This window comes from Monodelphis domestica, chromosome 1 (genome assembly GCF_027887165.1).
Source record: "Monodelphis domestica isolate mMonDom1 chromosome 1, mMonDom1.pri, whole genome shotgun sequence".
NCBI lineage: Eukaryota > Metazoa > Chordata > Mammalia > Didelphimorphia > Didelphidae > Monodelphis > Monodelphis domestica.
Window position 1 is genome coordinate 484,086,666 of NC_077227.1, and position 17,596 is coordinate 484,104,261.

A 17,596-nucleotide genomic window follows, 5' to 3' on the forward strand; every position below is an offset into this window, starting at 1 on the left:
TACTCCATACTGCCCTCCATTACCATTCCTTCTTTTCTCCAGCACACAAATGACAAATGGATTTAATTTATTTAGGAGTCAGGCATTAGACTGTAGCATTGCTGCCATCTAAGAGAATGACAGCATGAGGCATCTAAAATTCAGGAAGGAGACAGAACAAGCTCCATCCTTGCACCCATCTTCATCACCACCACCCTCCCTTTTGTCCTCATTTCAGTAACCCTCTTTACCTCAACTCTCTTCTCCCAAACCAAACAAATGCCACAAAATCTTGAGGAGATTTAATTTTTGTACTTTATTTTACCACAATGGACAGAAACACATCGCTGCTTTAAAGACATTTGCCTTTAATACTTTTCAAGTACTCAGATCCAGTCCCAGTCCAGGAGCTGAGAGGGCATGAAAATCGGTCAACATGCTCTCTGACTGCCATGAAGAAAGAATTGATAGCTCTAAAGCCTGGTGATTCCAGTCTCAGGATGATAAGTTCATAGTTGTGGGTTGGGGAACACCAGACATTTATATGGAGAAGCCATGGAAGCAATTCTTCAAACACTATTAGTTTGTGCTCCCTGATTTACCATGAGCTCTTCTTTCTCTAAAAAGCAATTTTGTAAGGTTGTGCTTATTCAAACAAACAAACAAATGAACTTTCATACATTTGACTGCTACGAAATCAAGTTAACCAAGACATTTGGATTGGCTCTCTAGGGTCAATATTAAAAATTTACATTTCTGTGCATCAAAGCATCCATATTATTTTTCTCTCAATCTTGTAAGAATGGTCAAGTGGAAGTGCAATGTCCTGATCTCTGCAAAGCTCCTGGTTCCAGACTTCTGCCATTCCAATGGTTTTGTTTCAGGTTCAAAAGTTTATTGTGAACTTGGCATTAACACCCTTCTTCCTTCTTCCCTCCTCTGATCCCTGGCCCATTAGTCTAATTCCAAAGGATCATTTCTCCTCCAAAAATTCAGATCAGGATATCAAAGAGTGGAAAGTCAGACAGCAGCTAGAGGTGCTCAATGGAAATGCCCCTTTAGGACAAAGCCCTTTGTAGTAGGAGTTTCAGGTTATTGTTCCACCTTCCGCCCCTACCTTTTTTGTTCTCACAGGTATCAAAGCTCAATATGTTAATAACTGCTGAGAAAATAGCCCCAAGCTCCATGACTTCTTCTCCATGAAAACATCCTTCCATAAATAGAAATTACATATATTCCATGATCAGACATACAGGACTCCCGAGACATGGCAGACTGCATCCTGGGAATGGGTCAATAAATTTAACCTTGTCACCCACCCTCACAGTAGATTTTGAGTCACACTGACACACTACCTTTAAAGCTGGAAGTGGGTATAGCTTGTTTATTTCTCCCCAAAACACAAACAGAGAGAGAGAGAGAGAGAGAGAGAGAGAGAGAGAGAGAGAGAGAGAGAGAGAGAGAGAGAGAGAGAGAGAGAGAGAGCTCTAATACCAGGTCTATCAGGAAGGGAAATGGCTGACAACTATTGTCCAGGCTTTCCTAAACATAGTAACTTCATTCAATTATGCTGCCTGGTCCTAATCCAGCAGGAAGTATTTGTGCTATGATCAGAAGCACATTTACCCTTGACCCCAAAGGCCTTATGTCCCTAGGACTCACCAGACCTCAGGCAAGCAAAATGTCATTCAGAGGACCACAGGGAAACAAAAAAGACTAAGATGTCATTTGGCATTTTCAATGAGATGCCCATGAAGTTAGAAGTGCTCTTTGCCCTTTAACCAAGTTTAGAGCTAATAAAGTTTATACAAAGACTTTATTAAAAACTATTTGATTTAGAATTCATAGAAATATAAGCCTTTGTTACGGGGGATGTGGCAATTTTTAAATATTAAAAATACAGTATATGTACATATATACAATTTCACTAGGACATAGTAAATATATACAATTTTTTTTAAAGTTTAAGTTCCTGATTTCATACTAGCACATATCACAAGCTTCACATCTGTGCATCTAGTTGAATCAGATATTCAATATACTAATTATTAGGCCTAAAAGCTGCAGTTTCATAAATATTTATTTAAAACAAGTTCCATTTTATCTGTGTGAATGACCCCCATCTCAAAGGTCCAGTCAAAAAGTGACTTCAGATTTTAAATGGCCAATGAACATGGGGAGCCCCAGCAAGTGCTTAAGTGGGTGCAATGTGGTTACAGAACAGTTCTCATTGTAATAGCTAGCAAAAAGGGGAAAAAAGGATATTCAAAGGAAAATCATTTTTTCATGGTACTACAGTTTAAATGTTCTTATACTTTTCTTTGTCAGATCACAAAATATAAAACCAAAGGACAGGCAATCTATGAAGACAACCAAGGTCATGATAGAAGGTTATCTGATTCAATAGTCTGACTTTCAAAAAGGCCTTCAGAGGGTCTAATTACAAGTAGAAAAGTTTCCTTTCTCACACTTAGGTTTGAAGTCCGATGGGCAACATCTTTCCAAATAAATACAAATTGTGCTTATGTGTGCAATCTGAGGCTCAGAAAGAAAAAGAAAGCAAGGTTTGGCTCTATCTTCTTACTAGATAGATAGCTCATCAGTAGTTTTCTCCAAGAAAGAATAATAATTTTAACATTCATCAATAACATTCAATAAAAAATACAGCACAATTTTTTTTAAAAGTTCACATACCAGGAAGCCTCGGAGGAAACCATTAAACTAATTTCCCCCTTCCCTCCAAAAAAAAATACTCCAACAAATTCCAAAATACACAGATACTCTCAGACAAACTTAGCCATTTGATAGCTTTTTTTAAAAAGCTAATCTAAAATTGCATAGATCCTTGTTTTGTGTCTTATATTTTTTTAAAGCTTTCAATGCATTCAAGTGGATCCTTAGATGTCTTTCAAGACCACCTGTGTCAAATAAAGTACACTAAATAGAAACCACAGTTAAGGAACCAAAGGAGTTCAGGAAAAGGTACGGATCAGAGGCTTTGGCAGTGACAGAACATCAGGACGACCAAGGTGTGCTCTGACAGACCTGGTGCTGATGTGGCTGAGCCCTCAGCTCCGCAGGTCAAATAGAAGTCCATTTATGACACACACTGACTAGCAACCAGGAAGTCCTGCATGGTGATGTAGTGGTGGATTCAGACAGGCCCCTCCTGCCTTCCAGTAAAATCTAGGAGGTTGTTTCCTTCCTGTCTCCTCTGTTTAATCTCTTTTTTCTGCTGCCACCTTTACTTATGAGGAGAACGGGACAGGACAGAAAAACTCCATGCTTTTCTCCTATGTCCAGGACCAGTGTCTGAATGTGACTAGAACGTGTCTACTTTTCTTCACTGAGGAAATCAAAACTTAATCCATCAGGCTGTCTCAAGTCCTCTGGTTACTCTCAAACACAAAATCCAATATGTGCTTTTTAAAAGGTCAAGATGGAGTGGATCACATGAGAATGTTCTGTCAGTTCTATTAATAACAAATAAATGTATAGTTAGCCCTTCTGATAAAAATTGAAGCCATTGGGTACAGTTGTAATGTAAGTGATGAAATTAAATGGGGACTTCAGCAATACAGTGCAATATGGGGTCCGATGTGATACAGCGTGATGTCTAGACACTATCCTGGGTCTGTAGGACAGAGCCCTGCTCTTGGAGGTCAGTGATGTTTTCAGAAGCACTTGAACTGCTGGGAGGGGAGGCTGCTGGGGAGTCTGGGGACCCTCTTGGTGGCTTATACAGCAAACAGGCTGAGCCAAAAAAAATGATCCCAAGCACCTATGGAAAAAGAGAGAGATTCACTTATTTATTATTTGTTTGTTTTTACTGATACATCAAGAAATTAAAAGTCTAGCTTTTAGTTTCCCAAAATACATAGGATATTAGAAGGGCAACGTCAGAATTCACAATAGAACTTTCATTTTCTCTTAAAGGTAATAATCTCCTTTCAAACACCTGAGGTTTAAATTTCAGTAGGCATAAACTCCCTGACCCATGTCAGAATGCCCCAGCAACCTTTCAGTATGGTGGACTACTTAGAGCCCTAGCCCCTCTTCTGGCAAGTTCATTGTCTCTAGTGCTGAATACACGATTAGTGATGATGATGACAATCTGTCAGGCATTTACTTCTCAGTGATTGTCTATGAGACAATCGATTGTACAGATTGTACTTTTCCTCACCTGTGAGTTCCCTCCACCAATAAAATTATGTCCCTATTCCATATCTCAATGAATGAATTCAATATTTGTTGAATAATCGAGGAGTTCAAATTTGGATATGCGTACATTCATTCAACAAATATTAAGTTGCTTTTGAAGGACTGTAACGATTCTGAAAAGTATAACTATTAGTTCCTAAGAATGGCAGCGCTCCAGGCTTTGAGTCAGACACTTACTAGCTGTGTGGCCACAGGCAAACTATTTAATCTCCGCCCCCTGTAAGATGGAGATAATAAAAGCATCCACCTCCCACAGCTGTGAGGATCTAATAAGATATTTGGGAAGTGCCTGGTACAGTGTCTGGCACATAGTAGGTATAATGTAAATGCTAGCTATTATTGTTATTATTCAGAAGCACTGTCAGTGGGTCTATTTCAACTTGCTAAGGAGCACTAAACAACACTGAATTGAAAGTTTTTAAATTGAATGAATACTAGAATATCTGCTCAGACTTTAGATAATTTGGAATTGTTATATTTACTTTGGGCATCTAGATGACCTGGTAGATAGATCACAGAACCTGAAATCAGGAAGATCTGATTTAAAATCTGGCCCCAGGCAATACTGTTGTGTGACCTTGGACAAGTCACTTAACCCAGCTTGCCTCAGTTTCCTCATCTATAAAATGAGCTAGAAAAGGAAATGGCAAACCATTCTAGTATCAATATCACAAAAATTTCAAATGGAGTCATGATGAGTAAGATACAACTGAACAATGGTATTTACTTTACACAAAGAAGGCAAGGAGAAGCAGTTGGCATAGTGTATAATGCTGGTCTCAAAGCCAAGAAAACCTGGCTTCAAGTCCCATCTCTGACTCATGTGGACTATGTGAATAAGTATATTTTCCTATGCCAATGAAATTGCATGCCCAGTGTCTATCCTATACAAGGCAAAATGGTGTATTTTCTTTTTTAAATATTAAGGCAACACAATATGCTTTTTTAAACCTTCATCTTGACTCTTGACCATTTGTAATAATGTTGGAAGGTTTCAAATTAATGTAAAAGTCATTGTTCTTTATTATAATATGGTATGATGCAAAGCTCCCTGAACATTTTTAAAACACTTAATTTCCATCCTAGAATCAATACTGTGTTCTAAGGCAGAAAAGTGGTAAGGATTAGGCAATGGGGGTTAAGTGACTCGCCCAGGTTTACATAACTAGGGAGTGTCTGAGGCCAGATTTGAATATATATGTTATATATATGATAACTGTAAAGAACCTCGGCAGTTAGCTCTTGGACATGTACAATTCTGTAATTTTATATTAAAAAGCTCACTCCTATTTAACACTACAACATTAGACTAGATTAGGTATTCTTAACCTTCCATCTTTGAATCAATACTGTGTATTTCCAAGGCAGAAGAGTGGTAAGGGCTAAGCAATGGGAGTCAAGTGACTTGCTCAGGGTCACACAGCTAGGAAGTGTCTGAGGCCAGATTTGACCTAGGATCTTATATCTTTAGGCCTGGCTCTCAATGCCCTGAGCTGCCAAGCTGCTCCTTTGTGAACTTATTTAAAAATTAAAAAACAAGTTTCAAAAACTGTATTTCAGTAGAATTGAGTCTCTTTATAGGTCTTAGGGGCATGACAGAGCCAGCTTGTACCATCCCCAGAAGCAAACTGCTAAATTTTCAGCAGGCGCATTTACACTTCAGAAATGAACAAAAAGCTATACGTTAGGACTTGACTCGTTATTTTCCTAAGTGTCTAGTCTTAATAAAGGGATGGAGAATTTAATATGCAGATTGAACTTCAAAGTGTATCATGGGTACATTTCCCCCTAGATAGCTATTTTTTAAACATTTGCCAGTACAATACTCAAAGGGCTATAAAATTGTGCATATCCTTTGATCCAGTAATACCACTACTTGGTCCATATCCCAAAGAGATAATAAAAAATGGGAAAGAACCTACTTGTACAGAGATATTTAAAGCTGCTCTTTTTGTGGTGGCAAAGAATTAGAAATTGAGGGGATGTCCATCCATTGGGGAATGGCTGAACAAGTTGTGGTACATTTTGGTAATGGAATATCATTGTACTATAAGAAATGATAAGCAAGATGATTTCAGAAAAAAACTGGAAATATCTGTGGGAAATGATGCAAGGCAAAATAAGCAGAACTGAGAGAACATTGTATTCAATAACAGCAACATTGGTTGATGATTATCTGTGAAAACTTGGCTACTCTCAGCAATGCAATGATCTGGGACAATCCTGAAAGATCTATGATGGGGAAGGCTCTCCATCTCCAGAGAAAGACCGGTTGGAGTTGTCTTTCACATCAGTATATTTATGATTTTATTTGAGGGTTTGGGTTATGTATGAGTGTGTTCTTACAACAATGACCATTATGGAAGTGTACTTTACATGACAATAAAAACATGAAAAAAATTTTCCAGTACAGATATATTTGTAACCCTGTGTATTTTATTTTAGGTATTTAAAGACAGTAGTCTGAAAAAGGGTCCATGGGCTGTCCTAGATGGCAAAAAAGGGTCTATGATATGCACAAATAGACTAAGAACCTCTAAACTAGATGATCTCTGAGGTTCTTTCTAGTTTCTAATTTGATCCAGAGATACTGTAATACATATACCTAATTTTATATTAAGTAAGCTTAGTGATGAAAAGAAAGCCAGTTGACATAATTGGCCAAGCCTGAAAATTAACCAATTTCTTATTTATAGATAAAGATATTATGGCCTAAAGTAAAGTTTTTCATGAAGTCTGTTGACATAGAATCAGTCTAGTAACTGATTCTATGTCAACAGACTTCATGAAAAACCTTTTCAGAAATAAGAATAAAATCCAAAGATTTAATATTTTAAATTCCAGGCGAGCTTCTTCCTTCTTTCCCAAAGAGAAAAATAATGTGCTATAATTATCATTGAATTATAGACTTATAGCTAGAAGCCATCAAGTCTACTTTCCCAAATGCGTTAGCTGAGCCTGAGAGACATTCAGTGGTTTTCCCATTGTCACACAGGTTCTAAGCATCTGAGGCAGAAGATGAAATCAGGTCTTCCTGACTCTGAGCCCAGTATTCCATCCACTATGCACAATAGCTACCTCTATGACATTCTAAGGAAGCCAGTCTTTTGGTAGCCACTCTAATTCTGCCATTTGGGATCAAAGAAATGAAGAGAACTCACAAGCCATACCTAATTTAAAAGATGAGAAAACTGGGAGCTAGGAAAATTAAATGATGTACCTAAGGCCATAAAAGTAAGTGTCAGCAGTAGGACTCCTAATTCCAGTAATTATTCTTTCGTTCTTTCTTGAGTTTTACTGATTATTAAATCAATATAAAACTATCTAAGGAATTAGAAGCCTTACTTTTATAATGTTGCAAGAGAAGAGTGTTATAGAGAAAAACTCCCTTGGAATTAAGAACTAAGGGTGAATGAAATCAATATCAGCCCATCAATCAAAACAGTAACACATGGGACTAAACATGCAATTTAGGAATCCCCAGTCATTTGATGAGGAAGAATTACTTCTCATTTTCTTGATATCTTAAGATCACTGAGGGAAGATGGCCATGTATATTGACAGCTAGTCTTTATGTAGACTAAAAGGGGATGTTGCTATTGTCTAGGCTCCTTCCCTGGGGAGAGAAGAGTGGGGCAGAGAAGAGAGCATAGCAACACCAACTAGAATACAGAATCTACTGTCTGGAGACCCTAGTTCAAGTTTAAGAATATACACAATCTGCTGGTTTTGACAAATTCTACTCTATGAAAAGTACAAAAGATATTCTTGAGCCTCAGACTCTCAAAATGTTCACTGCAGGATTTCTAATTTCTACTAGCATAATATAAGCTAAAGAAATAAATTATAGTCCTAACTCACCTTGTAAACAATTCCAGCAATGAGGGTGTAGTGGCTCATGGCAGAATTTTGATAAATATAGCAGGATCCCTGATCTCCACATTGGTCCTGCCAGAGTAAGCAAGCTTTGTCAATCACCCAGCCAAAGGCAATTGGGCCAGGAATTCCACCTGCAGGGGAGGGGAAATAGCATTTTATATGAACAGAGCTCCTATAAATTGGGTCCTAATGTTAGTCAATCCTCCAGCCAGTGAACACATATTTAAGTGCTTGTTATAATCCAGGCATTGTTCTAAGTAGTAGGGATACAAATAAAAACTAAGGACAAAGTCCCTGCCCTCAAGGAGCTCACATTCTAGTAGGAGAGATAATATATGAATCACTAGGTATATACAAGTTACACACACACACACACACACACACACACACACGCACACACAAGTATGTAGGAGATAATCTCATGGCATGGCACTAGCAGTTGAGAGGACTAACAAAGCTTCTTTGCAGAAGGTAAGATTTAAGTTGAATCTTGAAGGAAGTCAGGGAGTCTAAGGCATGGAGATGAAGAGTGAGAGAAATCCAGAGAGAAGGGACAAATGATACAAAGGCATAGAAGTGGGTGATGGATTGCTCTGGACCAGAAATAGCAAATAGGTCACTGTTGTTTGATCAGATTATATGGAAGAAAGTAGAGTTTAATAATACTGAAAAAATAAAAGGGAATATATTAGAAAGGGCTTTAAATACCAAAGAGAGGATTTTAAAAATGATTCTGATGATAATAGAGCTTATTAAGAAGGAGATTGACATGTCAGTTCATCTTTGAGTAATGAATCTATTGGAGTAAGGAGAGTCTAGAGATCTGAGAAACCAATTAGAAGGTAATTATTACAACAGACTAGGCATGAGGGGATAAGGGCCTGGACCAGGGTCATGGCTATGTGAAGGGAGAGAAGAGGACTTATACAAGTGATGTTGTGAAGGTAGAAATGAGAAGTTCTGGCAATGGATTGGTTATATAGGATAGGGAAGAAAAGATAAAATCAAGATTGGTAGCCTTGGATGACTGGAAAGATGGTATTGCCTTTGATGGTAATCAGCTAATCAAAGAGGGGAAGAATTTGAGGGCAAGATGTTTCAGTAGGCTTCATGATATGGAGCATTAAAGTAATCCATGATAGAGGCTTTGAGAAAAAGTTAAATCACACACTTAGTCAAGTAATATTCTTGAACTTCACAAAGTGGGTTTTTGACTACCCCTGATGTTTTAAGAAGAATAAAGCAGATGGAACTTCCAAGATGGCATCCTTTTATATATTATACTGTACCTAGAGTGCGAACTACAATCCACTGAATTCCTAGTGCAAAGGATCTCTGCCGGTCAGAGACACACCTACGATACAAAGTTTCAGAGTTACATGGTTATACAAAAATAGTATTCTTTAAATACTACAGCCCCAATTAGAGCATGCCTATTTCAAAACACATATCAAAAGTGGCAGGTCTACTATATTAATATCTCCTTGGGGGTTCAGGGTTTTATTTTACAGGTATAGTATATATAACATCCTTAGCACCATTTGACTTATTTGATGGTAGTATTGCTAAATGGTGAGGGTTCTGGATTGGGAGTCAGAAAGCCTGGATTTGGATCTTGGCTTTGCTACTAAATTATATCTAGATTGTTTCCTTTTTGGGGGATTCTAATTTCTTGACTGTAAAATGAAGAGTTTGCCTAGGTGATGTCTAATGTCCCTTTCGGCTTCAAATCCACAATATTCAAATCACTGAATGTTATATAAATTTGGCTAATTTAGAGGAAATTATTCAAGAAGTTATGGTCTGAATCTCAGCTAATGGTTTTGCTGAGGTGATGGAATCCCAGAGCTTAAGATGCTGAAAGCAAGACTTTAGTAAGATCAAAAACCCCATCCCATTTCTTACCGTAAAGTTGCAGTTAAAGCAGGAATGCTGCTTAGGAATGTAAATAAAATTACAATGAATATGAAAACCAGAAGAAGGGACTTTGTCTCACAAGATGAAGTACATTTCCCTGCTGTAGCATGACTCAAACCAGAGTGGGAATGCTGACGAGCACAGTTACAGTCATGGTAAACCTGGGAAGCCCAACAACATCAGACCAATTACCAATTACTCAGGGGAAGGAATGGATCACGTTAAAGTTTCTCATAGACCAGTGGAGAAAATGTCACCTACCTTCTTGCCCCCTTCTGGAGATCTAGACACTGTAGAGCACCCAGCATGGCAGGGAGAATAGTATGTCACATTGTCTGAACCACACACAGGACTGTAGATCTCCCTCAGACACCCACAGTTCTCATTGCAGGAAGCCAACAGTTGTAGAGTGCCTTCTGGCAAGTCACTAGAGAAAACAGGAGATTCAATTCAACAAGTATTTATTAAAGCACTATTATATGACAGGCACATAAAAATGATATATTCCTTATCTTCAAGGAATTTCTATCCAGCTGGTGTAGGGAAGAGTATATGACATAGAGTTATAACTAACACTTCTAGCTCCTGGAGTAGATTTGAATTCAGATCTCCCTTCTACCAAGTCTCTGAACCATCTCTCCCTCTCCACTCAAAAGGAGAAGCAATTTGTTCAGGTTCACAAAGATAGTAAGTGGCAGGAGCCGGAGTCAAACCTAAGCCTTCTGTCTCAGAAGTTAGTGATTCTACTCTACCTGACTCTTTTCTTCATTACAAGTTCCATTTTATGGAAGCATTAAAGATCTGTTAAAAGCTAGACATCCTAACTCCACCTGAAGCCCTATCTCTGTTGACACCCAAATCTCTCCTGAAATGTAGCACCCCAATAACCACTTTTATTCCTAATGGATCTCTCCTCCAGCCACTGTGTGCCATTCCAATCAAATTTTAAGCTCTGGGAGCTTACCTCTCATTATATTTAAATGTCACTCCGGCCACAGGCATGTTTGGACAGTGCATGAAAAATATGCATGTGGCTAAAAGGCTTGTCACTGTGCAAAAAAGGCAGAACTTGATAATCCCTGAGCAGCGGAGCTTAAATTTGTTCACGAAGAATCCACCCAGGAACGTACCTCCTCCTCCTGCTGGCACCACCAGGTAACCTACAAGAAAGAGAACTGCACTGATGTGTCTGCAAAGGACAAGGAAATTGCTGAGGGTTGGTTTTTAGTCCACTCTTTGTCACTTGATTAGATAAGCTTCTGGGTCAAATAAAAAAATAACTAAATAAATAAAAGAGATAATACATGTAAAGGGCCCTGAACACCTCTAAGTAAGTGCTATGTAAAACAGTTATTCAAGCACTTTATTTTTTATAGAAGGTAAAGGTTTAAAAAAAAAAGAAAGAAAACTACAGAATTTCTGATGTGGCCACACACATATTTAAGCATCTGAAAATTGAACTAATCATAATTGTTGCTATTTAACTTGATTGTTGGGAGAGGTACTTTGTTTGAAATGGGATAACCTATTAAGATTGGGTCCTCCCTGTCTAAGGATGCTCAGTGACAGAAAAATGTATGTGTCACCATAGCAACATGAAAACTTAAGTCTTGTTCTACCAAATGGGGCTAAAACACCTCACATCTGGGTGGTAAGGAGTTGAAGAACTGCCAAAAGGTCAGCATGTGTATTAAGGAGATCGGTTAGCTTGACTTTTTTAAACTCATATCTCCTCGAAGTCTCAGAATTCCTTCTGGTTAGTGATTACTCTCACATTCACACTGAGCCAGTCATAGGAGTGATAGTACAGTAGGAAAGAGCTTTCTAAACACGCCGAATGGTCCAATAGACTTCTGGCTAAGTTGTTCAAAAGGCACTCCCTGCACAGATAGTCCAAGAAAAACTCACACATATTCTGTTTCTTACCGAATAAGGTAGCAGCTTCAGAAGCACTCAAACTGAACTGTGATTCAAGGAACTTGGGTCCAAAAGTTGACATGCCAGCAATGAGGGTAGCCTCTGTTGCCCCAGCTAAGCAGAGGAGGATGAACGTGGGGTTCTGCAGGAGCAGCCAGATTGAGCTGGAAACCAGGGGATCAGCGTGGACCAGAAATGAAAAATGCAAATCATAATCAAATTGCTAGTCCTGTGCTGATTTAAAAAAAAATCTTGCATAGGTGAAATCATACTTATCAAAGTTCTAAAAATCATAAAATAAATTGACTATTGCCAATTTCAACTGAATTTAGAAAGTGTTTATTAGGTGCCAGGATGTTCCAGATTGGGCACTGGTGACATAAAGACTAAAACCATAGTCCCAGGCCTTAAGGAGTTTAATTTATTGAAATAGCATGTTGTGGATAATGAAATGCAAAATAAATACAAATTAAATATAGAATTAGTTCATGAAGGAAGGTAAAGAGTAGAAGAGGAAGAGGTTAGGAGAGGATAGCATTCCAGAGAGAGGAAGAGAAGACAGAAACAGGAGACAGAATGTCATATACTGACAGCATCAAATACGCTAATTTGACTAGAACAAGTAGCACACAAGGGGGAACAATTTATAATCAATCTGGAAATTCAGCTCAGAGTAAGACAGTGAAGTGGAAGAGAGGAGTTTGCATTTTATTTAAGAAGCAATAGGAAGCAACTAAGGATTCTTGAATAGGGAGGGACATGACTAGTGCTTGAATAGGGAGGCACAATGACTGGTCTTTGGCTTTAGGAATACTAAATTGATAGCTATGTGGAGGATATCCTGGAAAAGTCGGGGGAAATCTGCAAGCATTAGAGTTGGAAGGAATAGCTGACATCTTTCTAATATACCTCTCCTCCCTACCTTTTTTTTTTTTAATGAACAAAGACTGAGGTCCAGAAAGAACTTATTTGCCCTAATTTGCCCAAGTCCCACAGTTAATAAGTGGTAGATCCAAGATCATATCTAAGTCTTTTCATCCTCAAGCCCAGTGTTCTTTTGAGTACCTCAACTATGTTTTTGTTCCCCGAGATGTTATATGTTTAAGGAGAGATAAAAGTCTATCAAAAAACTTTTCTTAAGACTTGCACAAAAATATTTATAACCACACCCTTTGTGATGGCAAAAAATTGGAAAATGAGGGTGTGCCCATTGATTGGGGAATGGCTGAACAAATTGTGGTATATGTTGGCGATGGAATACTGTTGTGCTCAAAGGAATAATGCACTGGAGGAATTCCATGGAAACTGGAACAACCTCCAGGAAGTGACGCAGAGCGAAAGGAGAAGAACCAGGAAAATGTACACAGAGACTAATACACTGTGGTACAGTTGAATGTAATAGACTTTTCTACTAGCAGCAATGCAATGATCCAGGACAATTCTGAGGGACTTGTGAGAAAAAACACTATCCACATTCAGAGAAAGAACTGTAGGAGCAGAAATGCAGAAGAAATACATATGATCGATCACATTGTTTAATTGGGGATATAATTGGGGTTTTGATGTTAAAAAGATCACTTTACTACAAATATGAATAACATGGAAGTAGGTTTTGAACAATGACATATGTATAACCCAGTGGAATTGCTTGCCAGCTCCAGAAGGGGGTAGGGAAAAGGTATGGTAAAAATCACAAATCATGTAACTATGGAAAAATATTCTAAATAAATTAAAAAAAAAAAAAAGCTTTTCTCCTTAACTTGAGACTTGGGATCTATTGCTCACTTGAGCACCAGGGAGTCTCCCAGAAAGTTGAGGCACTCTCCCTTGCTTATGACTAGATATAGAATATAGTAAATTTTTTCCAGGAAGGCCAAAATCTTGGGGGGAACTTGGTTCTAAGAGAGATGGGCAAACTTCTTCCAAGGTTCACTTTTAATTCCGATTCAGACATCATGATGATGTGTCTGGCTCAGTTGTATTGTACTAATAACTAAGAGTGATTTTCTCTGTACTGATGTTTCCCTCCAATTTTAAAGAGTGAATTAGAAGGAAAACAATTCATTATTGCTCCCCTTAAGACTGAGCAATGGAGCTGGGGTTTACTCTCAAGACTGTTAATTCCCAGGCCAGTCATTGTAGTTTCTATCTGCCAATCTCACATACACATACATTAAGAGGGAGTGGAATTAATAACCTTCAGTTTTACAGGCTTGAAAACTGAGGAACTAATATTTCTTCTGCTGACAAAAGAGAGAACAAAGGAAGAGCCTTACAAGGCAGGAAGACAAGGAAATCTGTTGGTGCAGAGGCTTATCTGGGGGTATTAAACAGTGAGTTTAGACCCGACGGAGCATTTGCAAGGTCTAAAGGCAGAAGACCCTGAAGAAGAGTTTCTGGGTCACAGAAGGATAAAAAAGGTCACATTCCCAAGGCACTCTGTCACAGGGATGACTAGAAAGGCAGCTTGTGAAAGCTTGCTGATTCGGAAGGAAAAGCGGGCATTTAGCTGGTGGGTCAGCAGGCCTCAGCTTCCAACAGAGCCCCCTTTGAGTAATGCCCCAGCACTTGTCTTGGATGACACTGGAAGGGGGTATAGTTGTAAAGCCTAAAAATGCATTGAGGAGAATGTTGTTTCCTCATAATGAAGCTGATCAGGGCAGCCAGGGGAAATAGCCTTCTGTATGGAGCTCCTCTCAGAGACACAGTACAAGTCAACTTGAAGAGCCTTTCTCCTTTATTCATTTGAAGCAATGCCCTACAGAAGGGGACTGCTTAACCCTTATGCTGCAGACTTGATGTGTTTTGTTAGACTTTAAAAGGATTGGTTACTAAGATGGAGGGAAAGGAATGGAACCATGGGATATGCAAATGTGTGTGCTAGCAAGCCAAGTTTTAATGCAGCTCCACCTTATTTAGGAAATACATATATTTTTAAACCAGACTCCGAATTCATCCCTCTAGGGAGGTCCTGCTGAAAAACTTCCTCTACTGATGCAGATCAATGCTGACCCTTCAACTTGGAGTCCTAGAGACTCTCTATCCTCTATAATATAATGCTTTTTCAGTAATTTATATTAAAGTTAAATTATAAGAAGTTAGGTGGTTTAGGGAAGAGAGTCAGGCCTTGGAGTCAGGAACACCTGAGTTCAAATCCTCTCAGACTCTTACTAGTTTTGTTATCCTGGAGCAAGTCACTTAAACTCTCAGCCTCAGTTTTTGCATATGTAAAATGGAGAAAATAACAACTATTCCATGATTGTTGAGAAATGAGATAACATGTATAGAGTACTTTGAAAACCTTAAAACACCATATCATTGCTAGCTATTATTATCATAGCATTACTTTTTTGTGGGTGTGGGGAAGGGTTTTTAAGGGCTACAACCAGGCAAGGTGACCCCAGCTTTCTCACAAGGTGTGAAATTTGGATGATAGCTTTTGCAATTTTTCTATTATTTAGAAAAAAACTAAGGTTAGGATAAAAAAAAACAAGGATAGTTAAAATAGGAAGCTATCATGCAATCTCCTTCCTCTATAGACATATTCTAAGTGAGATCATCTATGGCTCAGTCCTTATCGGTGCTTTCCCAGAAATAGCCTTGTAATAGGCAGATTCATCATCACACTACTTCCCTTTTCCCCTCTCCCAACTGAAGTAGTCCAGGTGCTAAAATGACTAGTTACAGCTGTAGGAGGGAGGGGTTCCAACACACTCCAGAAACAGAAGCCACCCTTGACACCCCGGAGGCTGATGGTGATCTCTCCTCTCTTGAATTTCTCATGGCTCTCTCTTTTGGATAGACCACAATCCCCTTTAGTTACTTATGTGGCTCTCCTTCTTCTTACCCCTTACACCTCACCTATTAGCTGTTAGAATGTAACCTCTTTGAGAAGGAGGCCTGTTTTATATCTTTGGGTGTATCTCATGCCTGGCAGGGCTTCTTGCTTAATCAATAATGGATTCTGAAGCAACAATTTAATGTAACTTGACCCAAAGGTAAAACAGGAAAAGATTTGCAAGTCATAAAGTCAAATGGAGGGATGGTGCAATGTTCAGTATAATGGCTAGATCACTAGCCAAGAGTCAGGATGACCTGGGGGGAGCACCGCCTAGAACATAATGCTGGCTGTGTAACACTGGGCAAATTGTTTTTAACCCTGTCTCCCGAAGCAACTCTCTAAGACAAAGAATTGTTGCTAGAGTGAGTTTTCTCACTAGGGAATTTCCTGCACAGATTAAGTCACAGTAAAATTAAAGAAGTTTCTTCTAGAACAGGCTTTATAACCTCTCTTCTATATCAGGTGACAGGGTGTTAAATTCTTATGCACAATGCTACATTTATAATATCATTCAGTGATATAGGTGGTTTCAAAGGCTGAGTCATATTGGCTGAGGAAGAGAAAGAAAGTGGGTAACCTGAGAGGCTGGGGGAAGAGGCCAACTGCCATTATAGAAAGTACACTCAGATAAAAATAAAAATTAGAGAACTGCGTAGGACTAAATTGAAACAAATAACTAAACCTTGGATTTCCAAAAGGAAACAGAAGTAAAAATGCCCTTATTAGGAAGCTACATAGGAAGTTTGATGCATAATACGGTGTCCCCAGTCCCAAACTCACACCTACACGTGCTAACTTTTATCTTTGATGAGACTGAAAAGTTAGGGCGAAACCACTCAGAAATTCTTCAATTTCTTAAAATCATAAAATATTAACACTGGAAGGGGCTATATAGACAAAGCAGGAGCACTCCCAGATCCTATAGATGAGGAAGTTAGCAATAACATTGTTCTTTCCCCCAGTTTAACTCTTCTGGTTAATCAGGAGAATGAATGCTGGAGGCACAGACTTTCCTAAATTTCAGAAAACAACCTGATAATTTCTCATGGAATTTGAGAGACACCGGCTAGTGACTTTAGAGCCAACTGAATGGGGGTCAGCTAAGTGACTTAATGGATTGAAAGCCAGGCCTAGAGATTGGAGTCCTAGGTTCAAAACTAGCCTCAGATACTTCCTAGTTATGTGACCCTGGGCAAGTCACTTAACCCCCATTGCCTAGACCTTACTGCTCTTCTGTCTTGGAGTCAATCCACAGTATTGATTCTAAGATGGAAGGTCAGGGTTAAAAAAAAAATGACTTGAATGACCGCATGCAGAGAATAGTAATTAAAAAGTTAATGTTAACTTGAAGGGAACAAGGAATTTGGTTAACACTGTGTCAATAATTTAGACAAAGACACAGAAAGTATGTCAATTTGTGAATGAAATGTAGTTGGTATGGCAAGCTAACATGTTGAATAATGGACACAAAAAGATAGACTATCATTTTTTTTTAAACCCTCACCTTCCATCTTGGAATCAATACTGTGTATTGGTTCCAAGACAGAAGAGTAAGGGCTAGGCAATGGGGGGGGGTTAAGTGACTTGCCCAGGGGCACACAGCTGGGAAGTGTCTGAAACCAGATTTGAACCCAGGATCTCCCATCTCCAGGCCTGGCTCTCAATCCATTGAGCTACCCAGCTGCCCCCAAGATAGACTATCATGATGAGATTAACTGAAAATTAACTTCAAAGGAGAGAAATGTACAGTCTTCTCTTTTGGTCAAAAACATCCACTTCACTAGGATAAGATGGGTGAAGTAGAGCTAGATAAGAGTAGGCATGGAAACAAATTTGGTGGTT

The 17,596-nt window shown here is 38.7% G+C and overlaps 1 protein-coding gene across 2 annotated transcripts in view; it reads right to left on the reverse strand.

The window, feature by feature from the left end:
- Window positions 1-276: 276 nt before the first annotated feature.
- Window positions 277-17,596, reverse strand: part of SLCO4A1 (solute carrier organic anion transporter family member 4A1) — a 75,422-nt gene continuing 58,102 nt past the window's right edge. Inside the window, exons 6-12 of one of the 2 annotated variants that reach the window (XM_056812869.1) lie at window positions 11,923-12,077; window positions 10,961-11,156; window positions 10,258-10,423; window positions 9,985-10,157; window positions 9,369-9,433; window positions 8,062-8,148; window positions 277-3,760 (exon numbers count right to left, since the gene is read on the reverse strand). In XM_056812869.1, coding sequence (XP_056668847.1) covers window positions 3,717-3,760; window positions 8,062-8,148; window positions 9,369-9,433; window positions 9,985-10,157; window positions 10,258-10,423; window positions 10,961-11,156; window positions 11,923-12,077 — 886 coding nt within the window. In that variant the 3' untranslated portion in view covers window positions 277-3,716. Of the gene's footprint in view, window positions 3,761-8,061; window positions 8,211-9,368; window positions 9,434-9,984; window positions 10,158-10,257; window positions 10,424-10,960; window positions 11,157-11,922; window positions 12,078-17,596 lie in introns of both variants that reach the window. The other variant, XM_001376615.4, reaches the window with a different exon arrangement.